Source organism: Centruroides sculpturatus, unplaced genomic scaffold (genome assembly GCF_000671375.1).
Source record: "Centruroides sculpturatus isolate CEXI.00-Female unplaced genomic scaffold, Cexi_2.0 scaffold690, whole genome shotgun sequence".
NCBI classification, from domain to species: domain Eukaryota; kingdom Metazoa; phylum Arthropoda; class Arachnida; order Scorpiones; family Buthidae; genus Centruroides; species Centruroides sculpturatus.
Genome location: NW_019385045.1, coordinates 57,778 through 69,189, shown reverse-complemented (window position 1 = coordinate 69,189; position 11,412 = coordinate 57,778). Strand labels below are relative to the sequence as shown.

General features: G+C 28.7%; 1 protein-coding gene across 3 annotated transcripts in view; it reads left to right on the top strand.

Moving 5' to 3' along the window:
- Positions 1–9,359, top strand: part of LOC111633848 (DEP domain-containing protein 1B-like) — a 50,704-nt gene extending 41,345 nt beyond the window's left edge. For 2 of the 3 annotated variants that reach the window (XM_023378484.1, XM_023378482.1), the window contains exons 10-12: positions 1,282–1,458; positions 8,381–8,554; positions 8,729–9,359. In XM_023378484.1, coding sequence (XP_023234252.1) covers positions 1,282–1,458; positions 8,381–8,554; positions 8,729–8,851 — 474 coding nt within the window. In that variant the 3' untranslated portion in view covers positions 8,852–9,359. The remainder of the gene's footprint in view (positions 1–1,281; positions 1,459–8,380; positions 8,555–8,728) is intronic. The other variant, XM_023378483.1, reaches the window with a different exon arrangement.
- Positions 9,360–11,412: the final 2,053 nt, after the last annotated feature.

Below are 11,412 nucleotides of genomic sequence, written 5' to 3'. Positions count from 1 at the left end.
CGATTTTTTGTTTTCAACTATGTTTAGTCTTCATTGAGTACTTAGGTGTATTAAATTGATAACATTTCAGACATTGTTATAAATATTTTTATATATTTCGATTTTTTAACTAAATGTTTGAACCGTTTTAAATTCAAATTTGTTATTGCATATTGGTTCGATTATAGAATGATTGTACTGTAAACATTCCAGAAAATTGATCAAATTGAAAATTCTCAGCAATTCTCATCATTCTCAGCAGTAGGTGTTATATAACAATTACTATGGTTGTTGAAATACTGAATATAAATGGGATTTGCTGGAAAAATCTGCACGTCCAAAGTTGCAGGTAACAGCCAGCTAGTAATATATATAGTAATTATTAAATTTCTACATATTAAATTTTATTTGAGTTTGAATGAAAAATAAAAAATGTGGAGCAGCAGAATTTATGGGTTATACTGCTGTTTATTGAATTATTATTTATCAAATATGTTGGCATTTTTATTGTGAGCATCTGTTTCAAAGATATTAGAAAATAAATAAGAAAATAATTGATCATCTATGTCTTACAATACAATTACAAATACAAATATTTGATAAATATTAATTATCTTGGCAGTTTTATCAAATGTATGTAATATTTTTTGTTTGTGCCATCACCAGAAGGAATTTTTTTATAACTTTTGCATATTTATGCAGATGAGTAGCCTCTAAATGAAGGTCAACTCCTCTATAAGACTGTTATTTCATAAGATGTGAGAAGGGGACTTAAGAAGACTTTGTTGTTTAATGTCAACGTCTAGTTTATTTTTTAATTTATCTTTCTCAATAATTTAAGTATTTCATTCATTTTGACTTCATAAAAGATATACTTCACATAATTTTTCTTCCTTATGTATAATTTCCAAACTATTAAATATCCTTTATTTTTGTTTTTCCCCCACAGAAGAGTTTAACATGAAAATTCAATTAAATTTTTAAAATAAATTCAGTTGAGTGTGTGTGCATGAGAGAGAGAGCGTGTGTTATAATTATATGAAACCTGTATTTTTAATAATATAACAATATAACTTAAAATTTAAATATAAAGATTCAAAATACAGCAGATTGTCCTGTAGTGTAAAAGCATTTTTCAAAAATAAATCATTAAAACATATTTAAAAAATTTTCAAATACAGTAAAACTTGAGTAAACTGGAATCACACTATACCAATTTTTTTTTTCCCCATTATAGACTGGTTTTTACTGTATATAAAGATTCTTGTTATGTGCTAAATTGATTGATTTATTTATTTTTAGTTACTGAGCACCTTTACTCGTTGCATAATATGCGCCGAGAATGAAATCGATTACAATGAAATTCAAGCCTTAACATTAATATCTTTCTTACTGGATGAATGTGAAATAGTTTTCCAAATTTCATCTGCTCTGAAAGATGATATTGCCCTTAAGTTAACTGAAATGCAACGAGGAAGAGTAAGACTGATTTTATTTTATTTATAAAATAATTGATATGTAAATAATTTTTTCTTTTATATTTTTAAAAAAGTTTATGATGATTTTAATTCTGTATTTTTTAATTTAAGTTCTTAAATGTGCACGGTTTAAAGTATAAATTTTATAAGTTCCTGAAATATTCAGACTTTTTTGAAATTTAATTATTTTATTAAGAAATATTTAGATCAGTTTACAAATAAATTTACTAAATTAATTCAGAATAATTAATGTTATCAAGATATATTATTTCTTAAATTTTAGATATCATTGACAACTGACATAAGAGAAATTTAGGATTTCCATTGTGATTTCTTGAATTATTTTAGATACTTATGTCTCTGTGCCCTTAATATTATTTTCAACTATTATCATTTATTAGGACTTCCTTACACTAATGGCACTTATTGTACTGGTATAATCAACTAAACATAAAGCAGAAACAGTAGTCAAAAATTAAAACGGGCTTTTTTTATTTTAACCTGTTTTACCAGGTACACCAGTAGAATGAGTCCTATTACTATAAGGAAGTCCTAGTAGATGATGATAGTTCAAAATTGTATAAATGTAATGATACTGCTGGAAGAATTAATTTTAAGATTTATTTAAAATTATTAATAAATTTATAATAATACAGAGAATCACAATGCAAAAATGTAACAAAGTTTAATAAAATTGCAGACAAAATTAATTCTTAATGTGTTTCATATTTTCAATATGAGTGACATGGCATTTTATTTACTAAGCAACATCATCTTTCCCTAGATTCTTAAATCCATATAATTGTTGACGTAAGAAGTTTCATCCACAAACTTGCTGCAATACATTGACATGATAGCACTGGCTATTTATCTGTGTTGTCATTTACTTCGTGAGTAGTAAGATTGCCATTTCACCTGTCATGAATCCTTTTTAGATGCTTGTGGCAAAATTGAGCCCGTTCTCAGGTGCATGCTTTTCTTTTTTCTATAACGAGTCAATCTTCCACCTTTGTTAGATAAATACAATGGCATAGCTAGTTTGTGTCACCTGGGACGTTCCTTGACTTTGCTGTCTCCAAGAAAAGCACAACTTAATACACATCAAAAAATGTGAAAAATTTAAGATAGTGTTGTTATTAATCATGACTAAGCACTTAATTGGTATTTTTATGAAAAAATAAAATTGTCTGGCATCTTGTATCCTTCTATTATCCCTACAAAAACTTTTCTTTTTGTTACAGTAGACCAAAAGTGCCACCTGGGATGGACCACCCTCCCCTAGCTACACTACTAGATAGATAAATATGTCAAATCTTCATCCAAAGTTATCATGTATTTGAATTTTCTGCATGAGAATGTGCTTGTTGAATTTCCTGGAAACGCATTTTTATTGCTTTCAATAATAGAAAATTAGATAACAAACAAACTTTGGCATTTTTGACCAACTTGCAATTAAATTTGAATCTAATTATTTTGCTGATTAAACCAAAAACCAAAACTTTTGGATCAATGGGTGTTCCTTCTCAATTTTTTGTGATGTTGCCAGTAAGGGGGATTGAATTCAGAATGGAAAAAGCAGTGTGGGGAGGTATGTGGATGTAATATACACTGATGAGAAGCATCTTTACAATTGAATCCATTTATTTAGAAACAAATTAGAATCTTATTCAAATTCTGAATTCATTCAGAAATTATATCAAATTCTGTGGTAGACTTCTTATCAAAGGAAAAGATGAGATCAAGTCACAGATATTCCCTTGTCAAATCAACAACTCTGAGACAGTGTTTTCAATGAATTTCAGAAGTGAAAGGATGGCTGACCAGAATTTGGATAGAGATAGTATATTGGGACAGAGATGCTAGCAGATTAATGGTGACAGTAACAGTTCACACAACCACAAAAGGAGAGAGAGATAGGACTGATGTTAAGTTAGGAAATGTAAATCTGCCTCTGTTCTTGAAATTCGGTGATTTTAGACAATTTGTTTCCAAAACAATTATTTTGATTGGTTCTGACTCTTTCTCATCATCTCCTAATTGGTTCCTTGTCTCCAGGTGAAAATAGGTCAAATTGGGTAGTGAGAAAGGTTGATCTTCAATATAACTTGACACAGTCTTTGACTGTGACCAAATGGAGTTTGGTGAATTTTGAGACTTTTGCTTGTATCTTAGACCACGATGTTTTTCTTCTGACATTCAAAAATTTTAACTATGACAATGCAGCATTTTTCCTTTCACCGAAGATTTTTTTGTTTCTCCAATTTGTTTAGTGCTTGTAGAAATGACAAAACTTAGAGTCAAAGTTTGATCTCCTGGCCTGACATTCATCAAATTCCAACACCTAAGCTTGAATCTTACTCAGGCATCATTTATTTTACAGCTTTGTGGCATATTTATTTTTCAGCATTCCTTTATATAATAAACACTTTTAAGCAGATTTGTTCAGGGGTTCAGACCCTGTCTGGAGACTCACATTTGCAAACTTCCTTTCTCACCACTATCACTGAGCCACTGTTAAGACTCAGATATTTGTTCAGTGATACCGAGAGACCAGTTGATCAGTTATATTACTTTGTATTGCAGTTGAGAAGTCTATTAATATATGCTTTATTTCTTTTATGCCCATCTTTTTACTTTCCTGGCTGTTAATGGATTGTTTTGCTTCAAAAATGTGTTCTAACATGTTGCTGGAATGTCACTGTTTATGTTTTGTCAATCAGTGATTCAAAATTAACAGCATTTCAGAAATAACTTAGTCATTACATATTTGCATTGTAAATATCTGTAAATGATTATTAAATTTCTTTTAAAATTAATAATAAACATTGAAATTTATATTATTAAATTATATTTACATATAAAGTTAATTCTCAGATTTATATTTTAAATTGTTTAAAATAATGTTATATAGTCTTCTTTGTTTCTTAAAATGTCTTCTCTGTTTGTGTGTAGAATGGTGATGGAATTTAGCTACTGCTTGTATTATAGTTATATCTTGTTTCTCATTGCACATAGCACTCTATATAATCATTTATAATTAAGATTTTGCTTTAAAATTGTAAAATTTTCCTTCATTATTATAAGATATTTCTAAACGTTTTTGTATTTTGTTTAATAGTTATTTCCCTTATAAAAAATTGTACAGAACAGACAAGTCATTGCATCTGTATTCCTATAACAAATCCCATCAAAATTCACAATAAAATCAAACTTTATTATAACTGAATAACAAGTTAACCAATGATATGCATACATATATATATATATTATATAACAATAGTGTGTTAAACTGAAAATACGATAAATCACCTAATTATACACAGGTGTGTTTCTAGAAAAATGGACCTTATTACCCTTGCATAATATGCCCTGTAACAAAATCTTTGAGTTTGGTTGGCATCAATGCTGTTTATAGTTTGGCCAGTGGGTTGTTGCATCTTTGGATGCATAAAATCAAAAATCATAAATCTAAATCTTTTTTTTTTTTTCTCTCTCTTCAAATTTCCATTGTTAAGATTCTGCTAATCCAAACTAGCTACGAACATTTTCTTCTAGTAGGTGTAGGTAATCAAACTACAGAGATTGTCTGCTATCCAAATAATAACATTCTTCAAATGATGATGAATATTTCAAAAATTTCTTACAGGTTTAAAAAATGTTCTAAGATCTGAATCACAGAGTACTTACTCTGTGAAAACTTGCAAAGTATTTACTTCACTGTAAGTTCAGAAGATTCAGATCAGAATGGATTTCTGAATAAGGTATGTCCAAAAAATGTAGACTTGGTTCTTGAAAAAAATTATTATAATATTGCTATTAGTAATCACAAAAATTTGGTTTTTAACATACTTAATAATGTATCAGGACATCAGGACAGTTAAGGAGGTCAAGATAATCATGAGTGGGCATGAGACAAGTTTTTCATCTATTTCCATTTAATAAAATTTTAAAAGTTTTCTTACGTTTCTCAATCTCCATTGACAAATTTCTAGGAGAGAGTTCAGTAAAGTCTCAAATTCCAAAGAGTCGCCCTCGTTTTCTTGCTGGGTGTCTGCAGACTTGTTGGCTCCGGGGTGCATAGTAACACCTTGCAGAGAAGTTCCTGTGGTAAGGAAGAATCTGAAAGGGTGAGAAACTGCCAGGAGAGCAACGCAAGCAACAAAAAGACTGCCATGTATCTCGGAGAGAGATAGAAAAACTGTTTGTTTTGCTGTGAAAAGCCACTAGCAGTCTTGAACAAAAGAACATTGTGTCCTTGAAACACGGGATTTTATCAGTTTTCTCTCTCAATTCATGTTCCAATTGGTCTCTTCTCATCACCTGGTGACAATTCGAAGCCTTTCAGGGCAAGGAAGAGGTTGATTTTTGCAATTAAACCTGATTCCCGTTCATCTACAATTTCCTCAACTTTGATATTCCCCTCACAATTTCTTTCACACAATTTCAAACAAACCCTTTGTTTTCCATTTTGTTGGAAAGAACTTTTATTGTTTAAGCTAGATTTTAAGTCTGCTTTGTTTAATTTTGAAAAGAGAGAGCTTAACTAACTCACCAGCTTTTCATCATTCAAAACAAAAATTGATGTCCATCCGGGACCTCACAAATGTGTCCAAAAATGTAGACTTAGACAAATTTTAGAAAGTCTAGATTTATAAAATAGAATGAATAAACAAATTGAGATATTTCTCAACATTGTTATAATTCCTAGGAATTTAATGATGTAACTTTTGTTTAATTATCCCTGTAATATCAATTATTTATAATTTTAAAGCTTGTAGTTGCATGGTTTATTTTCTCAATTATACTAATATTTATATTAACACAATACTTATATTTATAGGTTGATTTTAAATGAATGGGATTAGATGATTCTAACAAAACTTGTAGTTGCTATATGACTGTTTGGATTTTTCAAATGTTTCTTGTTTAAATAGAATTTAATGGTGAGGGTATGCTCATTCCACAGATATAAGTGAATAATTAAATTCAGTTTTAACTTTAAAAACCTTTCTTAGACATAAAACTGAAAGTGACAAAAAATTATCAACAGTTTTAACTATTTTTCCTTCAAAAAAAAAAAAAAAAAAATTAGTGAGAGATCAATATTCAAATGAAAATGTTTTCGTAAAGCAGTAAATAAATTGGAAAACTGATTTTAAACATTGATATTAATCACAATATAACAATGGCTTTTATATTGTATAATCAAAATCCTACAGAATTGGTAAATTATTTATATTTTTATATAAAATCTACCAAATTTGCTATAAGAACCGATTGATCCAAAATAATGCTCATCTTGTCAAATATCTTTGTTTCATTAGTTCTCATTCAATAACCATAGCCATGTTATGGGATCATTTATCCCCTCTTTAATATAGAATTTTGCACTGTTCTCATCAATTTTGACAAGATATTTTTGCAATAAAACTGAAATAAAACAATCACGAGAAAGATTTTATGACTAAGATATCTTGTCAACTTGCCATCGAGAGTTTATACGGGGTCTAGGAATAGAGTGGTCCTCTTTTGCCACTTTTGGAACAAACAAAATATGTAAAATTTTGTTATGAATAAAAAGCGGTATTAAAGATTGTTTTCTGTTAATAAAAATAACATTAATTTATAGGAGTATGAACAAGAGCTGTGGAGTCAGAGTGGGAGGCAAATTCACTGATAGGAGCATTTTTACAATATATACTTGTATTAAGCTCCTAATAGTAGCATTAACCATTTATCTTGTGGCTTATAGGAGCCACAAGAGGCTCCTATAATATTCATTAATATTTGGTAAACCAAAATATACTGCAATTTAAAAATGCAAGATCTTATTTTATGATGATTCTCCTATTTCATGATCTTTGCATATCAGTAATTACTGTTGATTTTTCTTTCAGAAATTTATATTCAAATGCATTGTGTTAGCTAATTCTAAATTTTTATTGACAAAATACTTGGGTTTTGACAAAATTTTCAATTAATGTCAATACACACAAGAGCTAGTGAAATTATAAATAAGTGCCTTTTATCAAGTTTTAAATGAAATGTCTATAACTATTATATAATGTCTGCCCGCTCTCACAACAACAACACAAAGTTTAGGCTGCATCTAAGGCTGTTGAATGGCAGTTTATGAAATAAAGGGGTTTGACAAAGCAAGTGTTGTTTTAGACTAATCATTTCTTACAGCAAACTCTGGAAATTATCACATTGTGATTCCAGATTTGATGATAAAAAATTTTACTAGTTTACATATATACTTATAATAGAAATGCCAAAATTTGAACAAACAATTTTATCATTAAATGAAAATTTAATGATAACATTTAACATATATAATTATTTTATGAATCACTAATTGGTTTTTGGATGATTCAAATTTGTGTTTGCCATAATATTGTTAAATATAATTTTTATTTTAATATAAAAATGGACGGCTCATTAAGGCTTCATATCTGGCCTGCGGCCTTCATAATTTCTTTTATAAAAGTAATGTTTCTATTATCTTGCAGGGATTAAAACAGAAAAAGACGTTAAAAGTTGTAGATGTTTGAATTTTAACTGTTTAATACATGCCATTTGACCTATATAAAAATGGAGAAATTGACGATAGAGATAACTGTTAAAGTTATACAGTTTCTTGTATTGGAAAATTTTTACCCACTTTTCAACATTACAACTTAATTGGCTTGGCATATTTATAATTTATTATTCTTTATGTGATAATTTGATCATTTTACATGCATGCTTATTGTTGCCAAGAGCTTATATATTTGGTCTGAGCAAACCTTTACTTCTTTCTTGTCTCTGGTTTAATGGGAATGCGGTATTTTGGTTATTCCTTTCTTTTCACTGCCACTGCACGCTGGATCACACTCTCTCTGCTATCGCTGACATTTGCCGCCCTCGTGGCTCCGTTTCAGATCAAATACACAGTGGACGATTCTTGTAGCCTTGCTTATTGTGAACAGGTATCGTTACCACAGTACGAAGAACAAAAGAACATATTGTCCCAACAAGCTCTGGCCAACCTCCTGGAAAATCTTATCAGTAATCCTAACATGTCGGACAAAGAAAAAAGAAGAAAAATAAAACAGGTTTGTTGCTTAATATATAGTTGTTTGTGACAATTCCTAATAAGATTCAAAATTAAAATAATATATTTTTTTTGTACAAAAATAACAGAAGAGTTGATAATGAGAATTTAAATTAAACAAGATTCATTAAACTTACCTATAATCATTCTAACATTATAATTTTCTCAATTTTAGTTTAAAGAAAACCATTTGAACATCTACTTAAATCGTTTTCCCAACGAAGATGCCGAAGCAGCTTTTTTTGCCAAGAAACCAAAACAGAATCTCCTGTCCAGAATTTTAAGTGTGAGGATCTAAACAATCATAAGATATTAATCATCAAAAATGGTAGCTACGATCACACCATCTACATAAGAATATGAATAAGTGTGTTTATATATATTTTGGATTTAATTCAGCATTCACTATTATTTTTATAGTCTAATGAATTGTTTAAGATTGGTTTCCTTAAATTTTTTCCCACGTGTACTGTACATATCTTCCATGTTTATCTTCCTCTATTTGTTAAGGGTATGTACAAAACAATATGACGATATTCAATCAATATTTATAAAATACATTACAAGTTTCAGATTTTTCTCCCCTTAGTATTTTTATTTTAAGTAAGACATTCTTTGCATTGTTTCAATTTAAATCAAAGATGAAAAGCTGCTTAATAAACCAATAGCTTAGTTTAAGCTATTGGTTTAAGTGACAAAGTGCAGCTTTGTTTAGCGTCTTTACCCCCTTGACCTTTGACCCCTACTCTTTTGCCCCTGGCACTTGGCCCTCCTCCCCCTCCTCTTGCGTCTTCTTTTCTTGGCCCTTTTTTTTGGTTTTTTTTTTTTTTTTTGAATTTTTTGATTATTTTGGAAGAGAAGAGAGTGGAGATCCCGAGGTTGTTGGATCGAATCTCGGAATGGAGATGCTTTTTTATTTTTTAATTTAATTTTTAAACCTATAACCAAGACTAGCAGTAAATATCTTACTTTAGCTTTTTTTTTTCATGAAATTAGTCACATTACTTGAGCAAGGTAAGCATTCCAGACTTGACAGGTAGTATGCCAAATTTGTTTTGGATAAATCATACACCCTACCATTTTACAAAAAATTGTATAAATTCTCAAAAAAATTGTTGAACAATATCTTTGCACTTTACATAATTTTTCTACTTTATTGCCTGTTCTAAGGCATGTTTTTAATTCTATAATTAAAAATCTTTACCAAAAGTTTATTAGAGATAATACAAAGCAATATTGTGAATTGACACTGCCTGACCTGGTGACCTGATGGTGTCTTGCATCACTTTAAAGAGCTAATTTAAACTTGGGAATTGTTATTTAGTATTAAGTGTCTTATGGTAGAGTATAATTTTCATAGTGAATGTTAACTTTTCTTCTTAATGTAACTAAAATTAAGATTTAAAAAAACATCTTGAATCTTCTGTGCCTATAGAGGCCTTAATAAAAAAACAAATGTTTTTTAGTAAGTGACAGTCCATGAGGTCTGTGAATATAACAAAAACTTATATGAGAAGAGACTTTATATTTGCTTCAAATGCCCATATTCACAACCAAGGTTTAAGAGTTAGAGTTACATTAGCATTCACTTATTTGTTAACTAAGTGTTAAGTATTTGTTCCAAATCTGACTCTTAGTAGTATGAAGTTTTGCAATGTTATTTAAAAGTTCCTTTTTTGTCACTTAGTAGTATGAAATTCCATTGTGAATGGGGTGTTCAAATGTAGTTTAGTTTCAAAGATTTATTAGGTGAGTTCTTTTAATGAAACAATGCAAAACTTAGGCATAGATTAGTTGGCAAATAAGGAATAATGAAATTTTAAGTGGTTGCTATTTATTCCATCTTTACAAACCAAAATGTTTTAATGATGAGGTTTAAAAATCAATTGGATTGGTCAAGTGTCACGGAAAGTTGAATCTTATTCCTATAAGCTTTTGAAACATTTGTAGCAAACTTTTCCTAGAACTGAATTGACAAAACCTTGTATATCATAGTTAGATGTAGTAAACTTTATATAATGTTCAATCTCATGTAAATTTTTGATACAAGTTATGCAAAAGGCACCAGAACTGCTCAACACGGCAACTATAGAAAAAATATTTACATCTTGTCAAAATTTTATATTATTGTTTGCATTTTGAATAACTTTATACACCTATACATATACAAATACTTAACACCTTATTCTTGCCGAGAAATATAATTTATTTGAACAAACTAACGTTTTCAGCCTGATTCACAGGCCATCTTCAGGTTTAGAATACATTTGAATTAAAATTCCATCAATGGAATACAAAATTTAAATTCAAAATTAAATAAGGTACAATTAAAATAAAATATTAAATAACCAACATAAAACAAAAATAAAATATAAAAAATATATAAAAATGCAACAAATGAATATATAAGTATTAATAAATGCAATTACTNATTTATTAATACTTATATATTCATTTGTTGCATTTTTATATATTTTTTATATTTTATTTTTGTTTTATGTTGGTTATTTAATATTTTATTTTAATTGTACCTTATTTAATTTTGAATTTAAATTTTGTATTCCATTGATGGAATTTTAATTCAAATGTATTCTAAACCTGAAGATGGCCTGTGAATCAGGCTGAAAACGTTAGTTTGTTCAAATAAATTATATTTCTCGGCAAGAATAAGGTGTTAAATATTTGTATATGTATAATGATTTGCTGAGTACTTTATGATATTAACTTTATACACCACCATATTTAGCAATATCTTATGCATTGCAATATACTTTACTTACGTTAGTTTTAATATTTTACACTATCCAAATTATTATCTCATAGATTAATGTTTATTGTTAACATTTTTGGATTTTTATA